The sequence below is a fragment of the Eubalaena glacialis genome, chromosome 14, assembly GCF_028564815.1.
Source record: "Eubalaena glacialis isolate mEubGla1 chromosome 14, mEubGla1.1.hap2.+ XY, whole genome shotgun sequence".
In the NCBI taxonomy this organism is placed as follows: domain Eukaryota; kingdom Metazoa; phylum Chordata; class Mammalia; order Artiodactyla; family Balaenidae; genus Eubalaena; species Eubalaena glacialis.
The window spans coordinates 65,929,488-65,948,597 of record NC_083729.1 but is presented as its reverse complement, the minus strand read 5'-3'; the positions used below and the strand labels follow the sequence as shown (position 1 = coordinate 65,948,597).

At 40.2% G+C, this 19,110-nt stretch overlaps 1 protein-coding gene across 1 annotated transcript in view; it reads left to right on the top strand.

Moving 5' to 3' along the window:
- Positions 1 to 3,334: 3,334 nt before the first annotated feature.
- TACR1 (tachykinin receptor 1) overlaps positions 3,335 to 19,110 on the top strand; it is a 310,975-nt gene continuing 295,199 nt past the window's right edge. The window contains exon 1 of the mRNA XM_061210526.1: positions 3,335 to 3,723. Coding sequence (XP_061066509.1) covers positions 3,335 to 3,723 — 389 coding nt within the window. The remainder of the gene's footprint in view (positions 3,724 to 19,110) is intronic.

The window sequence follows — 19,110 nt, the reverse complement described above, 5'->3', positions numbered from 1 at the left end:
AATATATGGCTATTGTGTTTGCATTTCTGCTTATATAATATTAAAGGGACTGTACAAATAAGAAAGAATTTATACTAGGTTGTCAACAGAATTTTCTTTGAGCCCGGTGGGTCTGTGTTGTGTGCCAAGGAGGAAGTTCAGTAGAAAGGAGAGCCAAGGAAACAAATATCAACTCTTGGAGAAAAAAAGCATATACAGGATCTTACTGATAAAATTTTGCAAAGTTATTCCCTGTGTGGGGAAGGAGTGATGCCAGAGCAAGTCCCTGCTTAGAAGGTGTGTGTGTGTGTGTGTGTGTGAATTAAGGACAACTTTGGCTACTGTATGGCTGAGTCATTTTATTAATGTGAAACTATCATGAATATGCTTTGTTTTTTTTTGTGGGAAAGAAATTAACTTTAACAAGTCATACATACTTAGGACATGGCTACCAGCCATGAGGATCCAGGAACAGGAAGGAGCCACCCAGGCCAGCCTCACCCACTCTTCGGGGCCAGGAATGCAGACCCTTTAAGGCCAGAGTAAGAAATGTAGGTGTTCTTCTGAGTGAGCTGGACCTTGTGGGACTTTAAGCAGGGTGACATGATTTGACATATGAAATGTATATATGGGATATTCTCTCTTTCACCCTCAGCCTCCTCTCATCCTTAACATTCTTCAGGCTTAACATTCAAATCCACAGATATGATTTTCTACCCTCTTCCCTGGTTCCCCTCATTGTCTAGATTAATGCCTCCCTCTTCTCTTATCAGGAGATAATACTTTGCTCATCATAATACTGCCCATTTTGTGTAGGTAATTGTCTCTTTCTCTGTCACTATACTGTAAATGTTTTCTAGCCTATATCCACAGCACAGTAGTACCTGGTTCAAATTATCATCTTGCCCCACTAATGGAGGATTAATAGATAAATCCTAATTTTTTAGCATTTATTTTAAATTTATTTATATTTAGCTTTTATTATATACTTAGGATTTATTCTTTCTTCCCACCCCACCCCCAAGCATTGAGTAAAATTCCTTTAGAAAAAGTCAGGCTGCCTCCACCGGACAGGGAGAAAGAGGGAAAGATAGCTTTAAGACAGCTTGGGAGGAAAAATTAAAGGTGGACACACACATACATACTCACACTGTCAGCTCTGCGAGGTGGTGGAAGCAGCAGTGAGAGATCCAGAGTGGAAGAGAAGGTGTTCCCTTCCACAAGAAGCCTCTCCTTTGATGCCTCTCTAAATGGGGTGGGGTGGGGTGGGGCCGTGTGGGCACTGTTCTCTTCAAGGTATCACTAGAGTCTTCTTTTCAGGGTTTAAGGGTGCTTGGAGGACCAGGCAGTGCAATATGCGATTCATATAAACGTTGAAATTCCAGGATTCAACAAAAGCAGAGTGAACTAGCAGATTCCCCGAAAGCATCGGATTTTAGCCCGGCTTAAATCCATACAGTACGTTTCTGAACATTAAAGCGCTTCCCGCCAGATACTTTGCTCCCTCGCAGGAGAAGCGCTCAACCAGGCAGAACGAGTGCATAAACTCGGCTCCCAGTAGAGTGCCGGCTTACTCAAACCCGAGCTCCCGCGCCCATCCCAGCCCACATCCCACAGTTCCGAGTCCCCGCAGTGAAAGGTGCGGGATCGGGCAGAGGGGTAGATGGCCCCCAGAAAGGCTCGGAAGATTCGAGTGCCCACGGAACCTTATCTCCCAGGGCGTCTGGCTGGAACGCCCTCAGAACCTCAGTCCACCTCGGTTTCTGCGAAACGGTTGGCACCTACGGGCGAGCCCTTCCCAGCTTCTCCCAGCGCCCTGTACCAGCTTGGCCATTTGAAATGGTCTTGGACTAGGAGACGAGGCCTCGAAGCCCGCTAGGGGCGGGTCTGGGGTGGGGAGATAAGGCGAGCAGACATGCCCTCTAGTATTTATGCAAACCTGGCAGCAGGATGGGGAGAGGAGGAAGAGCCCCCGTCGCCACCCCGGGACCGGCTCTGGCCCACAGGCCGGGGAGGCGCGGAGGCAGAGGCTGCTGGTTTCGGGACGGCCAACGCGAGACCGCAGTGGGTGCTGGCAGAGAGCCCAGAGATGCGCGCCTGGGAGACATACCGCTTCGCAGGGAGCTCAGCCCAGTCCCCACTACCTGAGCGGGGGCCTCATCTGGAGAGCGCTACTGGAGATTTTCATGGGCGAGGGGTGGCTGGGAAAGGTGTCCCCAAAGCTTAGAACCTATCACTGCTTCCCAGGGGAATCGGCCTGCTAGGGAAAGGAACTAGGTATTTTGGGAGTGTTTCGGGCTGGAGCGAGGCCCGGAGCGAGCGCTGCCACGTCGCCCCCACACTTGGCCAACTCCGACCGCCAGAAGCAGGGGCCTCTGCAGAGCTATGGCAGCATTCCTGCCCTCCCTGGATGTTGAGCGTCCATCGCTACAGCTCTTTCGCGAATCCTTCCTTTCCCCTTGGTTCATCTGGGGTTCCAGCTGCGGACCCCATCTGGCGCAGTTACTCCGAGGGGACCTAGCTAGCGCCCCCTCGAGGAGTGCGTGGGGAACCCGGCTTGCAGACTCTCACAGCAGGTAGCAGCAAAAGGCTTGGTGGCTGAGATGGTGCAGTGAGACAGTTGTCAACAGATGGTGCAGCTGCAGCTCTGCGCAAGGGGACTGGCGAGCACGTAGCCAGGTACTGCCCCTTCCCAGTGACGTCTTTACAGTGGGTTATAAAGACCTCACGCGCAGCCTGCCAAGGTTCTGCTAACTCCCGAGCTGAGCAGGACCCGAGCCAAGAGGCGCCTGCAAAGCTGCAGACGGTGGCGGCGGTAGTGAAAGCAAAGGAAAAAATCTCCAGCTGGACGCAGGGCCCCAGAATTCCTGCCACAGACTCTGAACTTTGACAGGTCGTGCTGTGACTAATACCCCTCACCCCCACCTTCGCCCCGAAGTCCTCACGCAGCACAGGGCTTTGCCTTTCCCGCTGCAGATAGGAGGAATAGCAGTTGCAAGCAGCAGCAGGTGCAGAAAGGTGGAGGATCTCTGCTTCCTGGAACCGTGACCCGTGGAATTTCTTTCTCTTTTCCATCTCAACGCAGGAGAGACGCTGTCTCCAGATTACAGAACTCAAGTGCTTTCTGAGGCTCGAAAGTGGAGGAATTCAAAGCCACCAAGGGCATACAGCACATCTAGAAGCTTTTATCTTAGCGCCAAGTCTTCTGCTTACAAGGAAAGAGTTCTGTCCAGAAAGCCTGCAGCCCTCCTGTCTTGGTTAAACAGGACTCTGACACCAGGTGCTGGCTCAGGACCCTGCTGCAAAGGGTTTGTGTGTGTGTACAGAGAGGAAGGTTTAACTGCTTAGCAGAAGAATGGATAACGTCCTCCCTGTGGACTCAGACCTCTTCCCAAATATCTCCACCAACACCTCGGAGCCCAACCAGTTTGTGCAGCCAGCCTGGCAAATTGTCCTTTGGGCAGCTGCCTACACAGTCATTGTGGTGACCTCCGTGGTGGGCAACGTGGTGGTGATGTGGATCGTCTTGGCTCACAAGAGAATGAGGACAGTTACTAACTATTTCCTGGTGAACCTGGCCTTCGCAGAGGCCTCCATGGCTGCATTCAATACGGTGGTGAACTTCACTTATGCTGTCCACAACGAGTGGTACTACGGCCTGTTCTACTGCAAATTCCACAACTTCTTCCCCATTGCTGCTGTCTTTGCCAGTATCTACTCCATGACAGCTGTGGCCTTTGATAGGTGAGCTTGCCCTTTGTGGAAAAGGGAAAAAATATCCTTAAAGGAAGATAGCATTGCTATGGAGCTTCAGGTTTGGATAGTGCCTGGTTCAAGGTGGAGATTGGCCACTTGAACCCCTGGATTTATACTGACATTTAGCTGAGTCAGTTGTTGATGGGGGATTTTATCTTATCTCATGATTTTCTTTTCTATTTCTCTTTCTTTTTCTATTCCTTTTCACCCATCACCAGTCTCCCTTCCTTTATGTATACATCCCACCTTTTTTCTTCATTTCTCTCTTTTATTTTTCCCTTCTCCACTCATCTTCCTGACATTTTCCATTCAACTCCTACTTTGCTTCTTTCCATACATTCCTTCTCTCTTTTGCCTTTAAAGCCTGAAGGGGATACCCAGGATGTGGCCAAGGGGCCGGCCCCTGGCTAGGGCTTTGTGAATCCTTGCAGGCCTGCTATTCAGCTGTACAGCCTTTTGATACCTTCCAGTTTTAAGTACACATAGGCAAAATTTCTCATTTGCAATTTTTCCTGAATATTCAGGAACTTTCTTCTCCCACCACAACTCTCCAATATTATTTGGATGTGAAGAGCATTTTATTAGAATCATAAAATACTCAGGATTCTAATTCAGCTTTCTCTATGCTGCTAGGGGTTCTCATTCAGAAATGAGAGGCAGCTATGCTGTTCTTAAGGAACTCCACAGATAAGGATCCAAGAGTTTTTCTAAACTTCTCTGGCCATGTGAGGTCAATGTTTTTAGGCTCTCTACATCCACAGAGAAACATGCTTAGCAAAGGCAATTAAAGGCAATTGAAAGCTCTTTCTTTCCTGCACCCAACAGGCTAGGGTTTCAGAAGCTGATTAAAAGTGAAAATGTTGGCATTTTCACACATTGGAGCTACAGTTCTGGAATGAAAGTGTCCTCAGGTGGCATGATGGAAAATTGATCATTAGAGCACAGCTCTATTTGTATTGACGTTTTTGTGGGTGTCCTAGGTCTCTAATGTGTATATCTATGGGTGTACAAGTGTTAAATGTTTACCTAGGATGTGGAGGTATGTTTAAAACACCTACCACTGTGATTTTAAAATGGGTTCTTTTGATGGCCTTGCTGAGATAAATGAATATGAGAAGCCCAAAGAAGGAGCTAAGAGAAAAACTTCAAAAAAATCATTCCCAAATTACTGAATTCTTTTGCATAGAGATTTGTAATTGATTTGAGGTCTTTTGCAGGTTCTGTAGTCAATGATCACTTTTAAAATCAGAGAAAACTATGTTTCCTTTGCAGTGATGCCCAAATGCTAATTTTTAAGTTCGCTTTATGCAACTCTTAAGTGCTTAATATGTTGTGTGTAAAATAAGTTGTGGTGAATCAATTTATATTTTAAATGTAGAAGGGAAACCAATTACTCAAAGTGGTAGTGAAATGAATTCTTTTGTAAATTTATCTCTTATGCTACTCTGGTTTTTAGATATTTGGTTTGCTGAAAGTGAGGTACCTGTAATCTTTCTGCACTGACTTGCTCCTTTAACTTCACATCAGCCCCCTTAAACTTAGAAAACTCACAGCATGATGTATAACTGATTATATGTGCAGTGAAACCTGGTGCCTTTTTGGTCTTACACACGCTGTCTTGATTATCTCTAAATTAGAGGGAAAGTTGGTATTTTTACTGTATCGGGTACTTGTGTGAGCTCAAGGGAGACCTGACAGTCAGCATGAGCCCAAGCATTCAGTAGCTGATGGAACACCAGAGGACAGCTCTCTTGCTTTGGCTTACACAGAAATGACATGTTCTACAGCCCTTCTCTTTCCCTTTGAACGTAGAAGGTTAGGGGCAAGATTCGGGGTCAAACTCTTCAGTGGGTTGGGCAAGGAGCCAGATTTTGGCTGCCTTGACTCTGGCATCACAGGCTCCACTGTTTCTCTCCAGGCAAACCATAGACCCTGACCCTTCATGACACCTGTTCAGTGAGGTCAGAGGATCTCTGGTGTCAGAGCTGAGAGCAATGACAACAACAAGAAATGTCACCTGTGCCTGATGTGAGGATTATCAATGGCATGCTCAGGGCTAGAGTTCAAGGTAGAGTTAGAGATGATGCCTCAAGGCTGTGTCTCCAAGTCCTCCAAGTGCTCCTTCTGTTTTTCCTTGCTCAGCCTCATGAGCTGAGTAAATTAATCCCCTCAGGCCCTCTGATGAATCTAGCTCCACCACAGGCATGGTCATCCATTCTCTCCCAAGAATGCTTTAGAAAGGAAGAAGCCTCCAGCTCTTTCCATATGAATGATCGCTTCTTTCTCCACCATGACAATGCAGACTTTGAGGAAATGTTAAATTACCTTTTTGTATGCTCCTTGAATTTTTAACAGATAATCTTTGAATCATCTTAAAAATGAAAGCAACGTGGTTTTCCTGATTATAAAATTAAACCTTGTTCATGAAGGACACAGAAACAAAAATACAAATCAACCATTAATTCACAATCCAAAAGTAACATCTGTTAACAGTTGAATTTCTTTTATGACTATTACACTACATAATTGAAGTCAGATTCTGGATAATTTTGTAGCTTACTTTTTTCCATTGATATTAATGGAAAACATTAATAATATTTTCCCATGTTATTAAAAAGTCTTCAGTAACATAATCATAGTGGTTTCCTATTATTCCATTTTATGAATGTGCCATTATTACTTTAACCATCCCCCTACTGCTGGGAATCTAGGTGATGTCTAGATTTTTTTGCCATTATGATTAAAGTACTAATAAACATTTCTGTATGATAATTTTATTTTGCTTTCTTGATTATTTCTTTAGGGTGGATTTCCCAGAAGTAGAATTACTGGGTCAAATGAAATGAAATTTTTAAAAATATTTCTTCCTAATTTTAAAGGATTATAAACTCTGGGCAGAGCAAGGAACATTTCTCTTCTGTCTTGTTTATCTTCTCAAAACAGAGAAGAGTGCTTGGCACTTAACAGTCACTACATGTTTATTGATTAAATGAATGAATGAATGAATAAAATAATACATGCTCCTAGAAGAACATTTGGAAGAACATCATCAATGGCATGCTCAGGGTTCAAGGTAGAGTTAGGCATAAGGCTTCAAGGTTGTATGTCAAAGTCCTCCATTTAAAAAAATGTAAAAATCTACAAGTCCACTATTGACAGTTAACCTGTTAAAAGTCTGGAATGCTAGCTTATACGTTTTCTGTGTTATTTATACCACATAAAGTCACTCATACTTTTTAAAATAAATTTTGGATCATAATAAAAACAGTTTCAGCAGCTGTTTTTTTGTGTGTTTTGTTTTGTCCCTGAGCATCATATCATGGCCATTTTCCATGTCATGAAATAGTTTTCAAAATAGGATTTTTAATGGATGCATTATATTGCAAGGCTGTAATCATTTATTTAACCATTCCTCTATTTTTAGATGTATATTGTTTCCATTTTCAATGATTACAAGTAACTTTGAAATTAATATCCTTGACATAAATCTTTGAGAGCATCCCTTGTTCTTTTCATAAAATAAACTCCTTAAAGTTGAATAGTTAGGTCAAACCGTCTTGGTAAACTATGCCAAATTTCCTTCTAGAAACAAAATGTAAGCAAAGAAAAAACTTCAGCTGCAGATTGTAGAACTAATTTGAATCTTTCTTGTAATCTTTCCATAGAATGAGGGGAGAGAGGGAATGAATGAGATCCCCTTCAGAAGGAATACTTATTTACTGAAGGCAATGACTACCTAGAACTTTAAAAATCTGCAGAGATAAATATACTAAATAATATCATGTCTACCTCTAATTAAACTCCAAAAAACACCAGGGATTTTACATTTTAAAACCCCATAAGATTTTAAAATTCCATCCTATTGTACAAACTAAAAGGTGTGTGTGATGTTTCATGAAATTAGAAGCTGGAGGACACTGAGAGGTGACACCTTCATTTTTCAGGAGCCAGTGATGATGACTGGTTCTAGTTTTGTGGAGCAGCATCTAAGAAGAGAGGAGGGGGGAACCAATCCTTAAGCCCCACAAGACGGGCTACAAAGGCAAAAGGTAACCTCACTTGGAACCTAGCACACAGCAACAGGAGGCTCAGAAAAGCTCTGGTCTGATAACACTGCTTCTCTACCTGGTAGGGGCAGTTATAATTTCAGCAAGATGAAAGGTAAAGGTTGCTCACTACTCAGATTGGTTCTAGATATGTTGTATTTGAGTGAAAGAAAACATCCAATGATGGTCTCTGGACAATATGAAATTTGGTCAGGACCAAAAATATAGTTGCTCAGATAGGGGTAATGGTTGAAGATAGAAGAGGGAATGAACTCTCTGAGAGATTAAAAGAGGAACCAAGAGTAAAGACATGCATAAATAACAAAACTCTGCCTACTAATTCCCTGGTATCCATCCCACTCTGTTCCAGTCATACTCAGCTACAAGTCTAAATAGCCTGCTTCCCAAGTCTCTGCTAGACCTGCAGTCTGTCCTTGAACCTTACCTTGTTGACAGACTTGGATCTCAGGGCAGTTCTTCTCCATCACACCCAGAGGCGAGTCTTAGATCCCAAGATCCTTTGCACTAATTTAGATAGATCTTACAATCCATGACTAAGCACCTGAGTGTTGCTGAGAATGTCCATTCACTAGAAGCTCATCCACAGTAACTGATTCTGTCTTTTCAAATCAGGAATCTCGAATATCAGGGTTGATGCAGATCAACTTGAGTTGTTACATCTTGGATGAGTCATTTTGGCTGCAGAACTTTTCCTGGAGAGGTTTAATGGCCACCTACTCTCTGGAGTTGCCCCACTGCACTTGCCACATCCTCTCCCTACTCATATGACCACCACCCCCCCCCCCCGCCAGTGTCCTGAATGGTCAAGGCCCTTGGTGGTGGGGATGGGGTTAGCTGTCAGAAACATAGATAGGTTCAACTGGGGGAAAATAAAGAGTAATTCTCAATGTAAAAGCATGTAGTAGGAGCACAAGACTTTGTTATTATTACTGTTGTTGAATTAGCAAATGGCAGAATAATGATCGTGAGGGAGAAACACATGGTTAAACTTGGACAAAGATCATCAGTCCATCAAGAGATGGGGCCACCATGTAAGGTGGTTCCTGAAGCAGGGCTTCATGTCTTCCCTCAAAGGGCTTATACTACATAATGAGGCAAATAAGACTGATTTGAAGATAACTACAACATAAGGTGTTATGTGATAGGTTTCACAGGTATTGTACAGACAAATTCTATAGGAGTGAAGAGGAGGGAGGTTATCTAGCAACAATGATCAAGGAAGACCTCAAATGGTGGCAACTGATTTGGGCCTTGAAGATTAGATAAGATTTTTAGAGAAGAAGATAAATAATGGTGACATTCTAGGTAAAAGAAACTGTGTGACAAAAGTATGGAAGTAAAAAGTTGCAAAGTGTTTGGGGAGAATGACAGGCTGACTCAATTGAAGTGAATTCACAAGTGAATCAAGGAATGAATGGAGGAATTGGTCAGAAGAAAATGAGTACAGTTTTTGTTGGATTTTATGTGAAAATATAATGATTAGTTGGAAATGCCCAACAAGCAGTGTAAGAGATGGGGCTAGAGAATGAGGACCCAGGGACCAAAATGTTTACTTAGGAATTTTCCAAACAGATGGCTTATGGGAGATTTGAAAGTAGAGAACATCTCTTTTACCTATATATGTGTTTCCAGAGAAGAGACCAAAGATTCACGGAAATGTGCTATCAGGCAATAGGAGGGAAAAATGAAGAAACAGAGAGTTAGTGGAATAATCAGGACATGAGGAGAGACAAAAATTAAGAGAGGAAAATTGTGGTGGGTTATATTAATTATAGTGTCATTAGAATCCAAGGATGATGACATTGATTTTGGCAATTAGAGAACATAGGTGAGCTGTGAGAGACAGTGTCAGCAAAATATGATAAGGGGGGATAAAATTAGATGGCAGTGAGGGAAATGGCCTCTTCCTCATCCATCCATCCATCTATCCATTCATGAAACCATTTTTGAGTACTTAACTATGTACCAGATGCTGAGGCAGTAAAACATTGCCTTTATCCTTCTGCTCTCTGTCTTCAGCTATTGACAAATTTATGAACACTGTTATAACCCAATGTAATTAGTACCATGCAGAGGGAGTTTGGAGACAAAGCAAAGAACTATCCTTGGGAAGATGGGAAATGTTTACGATAAAATTAAACAAAGAAGAGGAGGTGAGGAGGAAAGAAAGAGCAAAGTACAGAGAAAACAATGTGGAGTTTGGGTTTTTTTAAATAAACTTCAGGAGCACTGGATCAGGGAATTATCATAATGATTTATTAATGTTTGTTACTAGGAAACTGGAAAGGAGATTTTATGTTAATAAAATTTATAATGATACCTTATGATGTATGCTCTCCAATCCATTGTCTTATCTAATCTTCAATACCAATGGGGATTCAGTTTCCACCTTGTAAAGACTATTAGAAACATTTCTTTTAGCATCATCCTCATACTCTCCACTCCCTCATAGCTTGAAGACCCATGCAATTTGCATTTATGTGCCTTAGATATCTGCCTGTATACTCCTGTTCAAGGTGGCTTTTGAATGCTATATCATTTAAGGAAAGTGATGTAAGGGTCCTACTGTGTCAGAGAGGATGTTAGAGCACTTTTGACAAGTTTTCACTCAAATAATAATTCAACCCCACAACCTTCTAGACGAGGTCATTGTAAGAGGATCAAATTCTGCTTAAATATTTTACTCAATTTGTCTCATTTGTTAAATCCATTCCATTTTGAATCATTATAAAATTATTCCTTTTGTTGAAGGAATAATGCCCCTGATTTGGGTCTGCTCTTACTAGTATAATGTCTCTTCCATGTGGCCGTCTCTCTGATAGATCCCTCCTGAAGCTTCTCTATCCTTGGTTAACTGTCCCTGGTTCCTTCATCTTTCCATCTTCATTGGTCTCTACTTGCTATTCCTGTTTGCTAATGGTCCCTTTAAATGAGAGTTTAACTAATGTCCGGAACTGAGCATTACCCTGTTAAAATCACCTTGTCCATATCTACCTGCTGTGGGGCTGGCATACTACTTGGTGACTTCGTCTTCTTAGACTCAGTTCAGGTGTCACCTCCACCAAGAAGCTGACCTTAATCTACAAGTCTAGATGAGGTGTCCTTCTTATATATTCCTATGTCATTTATCCAACTCTCTGTATATTCCTATGTCGTTTATGCAACTCTCTGTAACGTGTTGGTCTCTCCCACACCTCCCTACCCACTAAATTGCAAGCACCATGAAAACAGGAATGCTTTGTCTGGTTTCCTGTTACCAGCAGCTATCCAGTTGTCTGGCACAGAATCGGTACTCATTAAAGTGTTTATAGTGGTTGACATGACTGTACCTCTCTTCTGCACACATCAACCAAAATCTAAAAACCAGATCCAATGCATCAGACAGACTTCAAAGCACACCTATGATGCTATGCTTTGAAGCAAAAGAAAAATCAGGCCAAATTTATGTCTACCACGGAGTTTTCCTACAATATAGAACACTTTTGGTTTAGAACTCCCTTTTCAAGAATAACTACATGTTCTAATTCACCTTGTCTCTTCCATACTTCACTTGACTCATCCCCACTGGATTCCTGACCCACACTCTGTCCCCAACAGGTATTACACCCCAGGAGAACACCTTTAGTTGAGAGAGGTGTTTATCATTTCTACCTTACCTCCAGTCTCTCAAGGCATACTGGAAACTGAGATATTTCATGGACACTTCTGTGGCCCAACTGTTGCCAACCCCTCTGGCTTTTTCTCCAACACCCCTGCTAGCAAAAGGAAGTGAACTCTCTGATTTACTTAGCCTTCCTGAGGCAGGACCAGCAAAAACCTCTCTTCCATCCAGCCCTCCAAGTCCTATAACTACAGTAGTTGTCTGAACACCTAGACTATACCATATTAAAATACCACCACAGACACAGGAAAATTCCAGCAGAGTGGCGTGAGAAAGTCATAGACCTGGAGGACAGACTGGGAAACTGACTTACATTGCCCAAACCTTCCCTCTTGCCACATTTAGAAGCTGTGATTCCAACTTATTGGAAGGGGAAATATGAGGCTCTATGGATAAGGAACCCCAGGGATGAAAAGACGGTTTAATGATGCCCATGTAACATAAATCTTAGCATGAGTATTAATACATGAACTGCCTTAGGAACTTTGTCTAAGCAGCCTGGAGTCTGATGCCCTTTCCTTCTCTTTTATAGTTCTTTACTAAATCTACTTTCCAATTCAGCTTTATCACTACGTTTAATATTTGGGACTCTCCGTGAAGTGCCTTTCATGTCCTTTGTATAAGAGTGTCTTTTAATATCCTTGCATCTGACCTTTGATTATGGAGTTTAGTGTAGGAAAGAGCACAGGCAATGGGTTCCAACAGTGGTTCTACCACTTACTAGGTATGTGAATATGGGCAAGATACTTAACCTCTCTGGGCCTCAATTTCCCCATCTGATAAAAGGGATATTAATAAAAGTTACCTTGTGGAATACTGCTGCAAGGAGAGAAGGAAAAGGAAAGGAGTGGAAAGGTATGAAAAGTTCCTGATCTGTGATCTCCAATAAACACTGACACACCATTATAGCCATTATACACACCCATTTCTGTCAGCCTCCTCTTGGATTCCTTCTACATTAGGTATAACAGCAGCAGGGTGAAACGATTATATCCTTCCCCACAATAAATATAGTTTAAAATACTTCTAATTGGGTCACCAAACCTGTTTCTAAATGCCATCCAGCATCCTTCCCACCTGTGGAGATGCACACACCCTCTATAAGAAGCCAAGCATTTGGATATTGTATACTGTTGACTCTTGAACAACAAGAGTTTGAATTGCATGGATCCACTTATACCCAGATTTTTTACAATAGTAAATAATATAGTTCTACACTGTCAGTGATTGGTTGAATCCACAGATATGGAGGAATAGAGGGCAGGCTATAAATTATACTGTGGATTTTCAAGGGTTGGTTCCTCTGATCCCTGTATTGTTCAAGAGTCAACTGTATTACAGCCCAGAAAAACCAAATCATTTTCTTTTATACCGTCTCCAAAATTACACAGTCACTTCCTACATCCTGTATGTCCCAAAGTCACCACCCTCACATGAAGCATCATTTTCGTCTTTAATGACTGGGGAGAACTTGGTCATAGCAAAAAACTCTTACTTGCTGCATGTGTTTTTGTTGATACTCAATTTGTTAAAGTTGTATTTCTTTTGCCTTTGAACACATCTTCTAAATCCTGGAAGTTTTCTTATAAATCTAGTTTGTGTGTATTAAACATCCACTTTCCCTTGTCCTGGGACTAATGCTCAATTAGCTATTAAATATGAGATGACGTCCTTCCACCTAAACATTTAACAACATTTTCAAACTTAATCAATTGAATGATCTTACATATTTACAATTAGTCACAAAATTTTATAAACAAATCAAATAAGCTTAAAAATGTAAACATCACTTTTAAACTTGTAAATTTCACTAAATATTTCAAACTATAATTGCAAACTTAATACATCTGGTTTTGTTAAAACTTCAGATCCCTAACTGGATGATTTATAAATAGGAGAAACAAAATCTTTCTCGGGATGTACATAATCCCAGCAAAGTTAATAAATCAAAACTTCTAAATTTAGCATATCAAATTCTCTTAAAACATGTCAACCTCCTAAGAACTACACTTACAAATTCAATAAATGAGGTTCTCGTGAGTATCTAAACAATGACTATGATATTACTTAGTTAAATCTTCTTAAGTATTTCAATTAAAATTATAAATCTGGTAGGTCAAATTCTCTAATATTTCAGATTCTCATTTCCAACATATTAAAAACAAATCACCCATAAAGTAACATATACTGCTCATAAAACTTACTACTACACCCACACTTCTTACATAGAAGTACCACTTCTTCATTGTCTATTAACTTTTTAAAAATGCCTCCCTGTGGTTACAGAGTTACACAAGCAGAGGTGGCAGAATCATCTTCTCCTTAAGGGGCCACTGAGTTTCTGGAATCAGGGTTGAGTCAGAGATCTGAATCTGGGTGTGCCTTTCAGGGGTCTTGCCCAGAGCTGCCACCCAATACCCTGTGTCCTTTTCACAGTGGAGCTCTGCTGGCTCAGTGCCCACAGTACCACCAACACCTTGCTACTGGAATTGACTTTTGTAGACCCACTGTGTCTGGTATTTCTGTGGCTTCCTTCAAGTTTTACCCCTTACCAAATTTCATCTTAACATTTTATCATCTGATTTACCTAGATGGAATCACACAGAGCTTCAGCCCACACTTAGTTTGCATCCAACTGCTTTATTACCTGAGTAGAACTAGCTGCATACTGTACTCTTTTTTATTTTACCTTCTTATCAACCTCCATTTCGGACTAGCTCATTTATATGGATAAAATGACACACACACAAAAAAACTACCATCTGTCCTGGGTCCTTCAGTTTCATTTTTTTTTTTTTTTTATTTCTGAGATACACGTTTTAAAGTAATAACCAGAATTATGACTTATAACATTATACCAGAACATATAAGATTTTTAGAAATTTCATGTAATGTCTGAAACATTTACATTAACATATTTCCATACAAATAACCCAATGAAAGTTTAGTATTAGTTTTGTTTGTTTGTTTTTTTTTATACTGCAGGTTCTTGTTAGTCATCAATTTTATACAAATCAGTGTATACATGTCAATCCCAATCGCCCAATTCAGCACACCACCATCCCCACCCCACCGCAGTTTTCCCCCCTTGGTGTCCATATGTCTGTTCTCTACATCTGTGTCTCAACTTCTGCTCTGCAAACCGGCTCATCTGTACCATTTTTCTAGGTTCCACATACATGTGTTAATATACGATATTTGTTTTTCTCTTTCTGACTTACTTCACTCTGTATGACAGTCTCTAGATCTATCCACGTCTCAGCAAATGACTCAGTTTCGTACCTTTTTATGGCTGAGTAATGTTCCATTGTATATATGTACCACAACTTCTTTAACCATTCGTCTGTCGATGGGCATTTAGGTTGCTTCCATGACCTGGCTATTGTAAATAGTGCTGCAATGAACATTCGGGTGCATGTGTCTTTTTGAATTATGGTTTTATCTGGGTATACGCCCAGTAGTGGGATTGTTGGATCATATGGTAAATCTATTTTTAGTTTTTTAAGGAACCTCCATACTGTTCTCCATAGTGGCTGTATCAATTTACATTCCCACCAACAGTGCAAGAGGGTTCCCTTTTCTCCACACCCTCTCCAGCATTTGTTGTTTGTAGATTTTCTGATGATGCCCATTCTAACTGGTGTGAGGTGATACCTCATTGTAGTTTTGATTTGCATTTCTCTAATAATTAGTGATGTTGAGCAGCTTTTCATGTGCTTCTTGGCCATCTGTATGTCTTCTTTGGAGAAATGTCTATGTAGGTCTTCTGCCCATTTTTGGATTGGGTTGTTTGTTTCTTTAATATTGAGCTGAATGAACTGTTTTTATATTTTGGAGATTAATCCTTTGTCCGTTGATTTGTTTGCAAATATTTTCTCCCATACTGAGGGTTGTCTTTTCGTCTTGTTTATGGTTTCCTTAGCTGTGCAAAAGCATTGAAGTTTCATTAGGTCCCATTTATTTATTTTTGTTTTTATTTCCATTACTCTAAGAGGTGGATCAAAAAATATCTTGCTGTGATTGATGTCAAAGAGTGTTCTTCCTATGTTTTCCACTAAGAGTTTTATAGTGTCCAGTCTTACATTTAGGTATCAAAACCATTTTGAGTTTATTTTTGTGTATGGTGTTAGGGAGTGTTCTAATTTCATTCTTTTACATGTAGCTGTCCAGTTTTCCCAGCACCACTTATTGAAGAGACTGTCTTTTCTCCATTGTATATCTTTGCCTCCTTTGTCATAGATTAGTTGACCATAGATGCATGGGTTTATCTCTGGGCTTTCTATCCTGTTCCACTGATCTATGTTTCTGTTTTTGTGCCAGTACCATATTGTCTTGATTACTGTAGCTTTGTAGTATAGTCTGAAGTCAGGGAAGCTGATTCCTCCTGCTCCGTTTTTTTCCCTCAAGACTACTTTGGCTATTCGGGGTCTTTTGTGTCTCCATACAAATTTTAAGATGATTTGTTCTAGTTCTGTAAAAAATGCCATTGGTAATTTGACAAGGATTGCATTGAATCTGTAGATTGCTTTGGGTAGTATAGTCATTTTCACAATATTGATTCTTCCAATCCAAGAACATGGTATATCTCTCCATCTGTTGGTATCATCTTTAATTTCTTTCATCAGTGTCTATAGTTTTCTGCATACAGGTCTTTTGTCTCCTTAGGTAGATTTATTCCTAGATATTTTATTCTTTTTGTTGCAATGGTAAATGGGAGTGTTTCCATAATTTCTCTTTCAGATTTTTCATCATTGGTGTATAGGAATGCAAGAGATTTCTGTGCATTAATTTTGTATCCTGAAACTTTACCAAATTCATTGATTAGCTCTTGTAGTTTTCTGGTGGCATTTTTAGGATTCTCTATGTACAGTATCATGTCATCTGCAAACAGTGACAGTTTTCCTTCTTCTTTTCCAAATTGTATTCCTTTTATTTCTTTTTCTTCTCTGATTGCCATGGCTAGGACTTCCAAAACTATGTTGAATAATAGTGGTGAGAGTGGACATCCTTGTCTCATTCCTGATCTTAGAGAAAATGCTTCCAGTTTTTCACCATTGAGAATGATGTTTGCTGTGGGTTTGTCGTATATGGCCTTTATTATGTTGAGGAAAGTTCCCTCTATGCCCACTTTCTGGAGAGTTTTTATCATAAATGGGTGTTGAGTTTTGTCAAAAGCTTTTTCTGCATCTATTGAGATGATCATATGGTTTTTATTCTTCAATTTGTTAATATGGTGTATCACATTGATTGATTTGCGTATATTGAAGAATCCTTGCATCCCTGGGATAAATCCCACTTGATCGTGGTGTATGATCCTTTTAATGTGTTGTTGGATTCTGTTTGCCAGTATTTTGTTGAGGATTTTTGCATCTATATTCATCAGTGATATTGGTCTGTGATTTTCTTTTTTTATAGTATCTTTGTCTGGTTTTGGTATCAGGGTGATGGTTGCCTCATAGAATGAGTTTGGGAGTGTTCCTTCCTCTGCAATTTTTTGGAAGAGTTTGAGAAGGATGGGTGTTAGCTCTTCTCTAAATGTTTGATAGAATTCACCTGTGAAGCCATCTGGTCCTGGACTTTTGTTTGTTGGAAGATTTTAAATCACAGTTTCAATTTCATTACTTGTGATTGGTCTGTTCGTATTTTCTGTTTCTTCCTAATTCAGTCTTGGAAGGTTATACCTTTCTAAGAATTTGTCCATTTCTTCCAGGTTGTCCATTTTATTGGCATAGAGTTGCTTGTAGTAGTCTCTTAGGATGTTTTGTATTTCTGTGGTGTCTGTTGTAACTTCTTCTTTTTCATTTCTAATTTTATTGATTTGAGTCCTCTCCCTCTTTTTCTTGATGAATCTGGCTAACGGCTTATCAATTTTGTTTATCTCCTCAAAGAACCAGCTTTTAGTTTTATTGATCTTTGCTATTGTTTTCTTTGTTTCTATTTCATTTATTTCCGCTCTGATCTTTATGATTTCTTTCCTTCTGCTAACTTTGGGTTTTGTTTGTTCTTCTTTCTCTAGTTCCTTTAGGTGTAAGGTTAGATTGTTTACTTGAGATTTTTCTTGTTTCTTTAGGTAGGCTTGTATAGCTATAAACTTCCCTCTTAGAACTGCTTTTGCTGCATCCCATAGGTTTTGGATCATCGTGTGTTCATTGTCATTTGTCTCTAGGTATTTTTTTATTTCTTCTTTGATTTCTTCAGTGATCTCTTTGTTATTTAGTAACGTATTGTTTAGCCTCCATGTGTTTGTGTTTTTTACGTTTTTTTCCCTGTAATTGATCTCTAATCTCATAGCATTGTGGTCAGAAAAGATGCTTGATATGATTTCGATTTTCTTAAATTTACTGAGGCTTGATTTGTGCCCCAAGATGTGATCTATCCTGGAGAATGTTCTGTGAGCACTTGAGAAGTGTAATCTGCTGTTTTTGGATGGAATGTCCTATAAATATCAATTAAATCTATCTGGTCTATTGTGTCATTTAAAGCTTCTGTTTCCTTATTTATTTTCATTTTGGATGATCTGTCCATTAGTGTAAGTGAGTTGTTAAAGTCCCCTACTATTATTGTGTTACTGTTGATTTCCTCTTTTAGAGCTGTTAGCAGTTGCCTTATGTATTGAGGTGCTCCTATGTTGGATACATATATATTTATAATTGTTATATCTTCTTCTTCGATTGATCCCTTGATCATTATGTAGTGTCCTTCCTTGTCTCTTTTAACATTCTTTATTTTAAAGTCTATTTTATATGATATGAGTATAGCTACACCAGCTTTCGTTTGATTTCCATTTGCATGGAATATCTTTTTCCATCCCCTCACTTTCAGTCTGTATGTGTCCCTAGGTCTGAAGTGGGTCTCTTGTAGGCAGCATATATATGGGTCTTGTCTTTGTATCCATTCAGCAAGCCTGTGTCTTTTGGTTGGAGCATTTAATCCATTCACGTTTAAGGTAATTATTGATATGTATGTTCCTATGACCATTTTCTTAATTGTTTTGGGTTTGTTTTTTGTAGGTCCTTTTCTTCTCTTGTGTTTCCCACTTAGAGAAGTTCCTTTAGCATTTGTTGTAGAGCTGGTTTGGTGGTGCTGAATTCTCTTAGCTTTTGCTTGTCTGTAAAGCTTTTGATTTCTCCATCAAATCTGAATGAGATCCTTGCCGGGTAGAGTAATCTTGGTTGTAGGTTCTTTCCTTTCATCACTTTAAGTATATCATGCCACTCCCTTCTGGCTTGTAGAGTTTCTGCTGAGAAATCAGCTGTTAACCTTATGGGAGTTCCCTTGTATGTTATTTGTCATTTTTACCTTGCCGCTTTCAATAATTTTTCTTTGTCTTTAATTTTTGCCAATTTGATTACTATGTGTCTCGGCGTGTTTCTCCTTGGGTTTATCCTGTATGGGACTTGCTGCACTTCCTGGACTTGGGTGGCTATTTCCTTTCCCATGTTAGGGAAGTTTTCCATTATAATCTCTTTAAATATTTTCTCTGGTCCTTTCTCTCTCTCTTCTCCTTCTGGGACCCCTATAATGCGAATGTTGTTGCATTTAATGTTGTCCCAGAGGTCTCTTAGGCTGTCGTCATTTCTTTTCATTCTTTTTTCTTTAGTCTGTTCCGCAGCAGTGAATTCCTCCACTCTGTCTTCCAGGTCACTT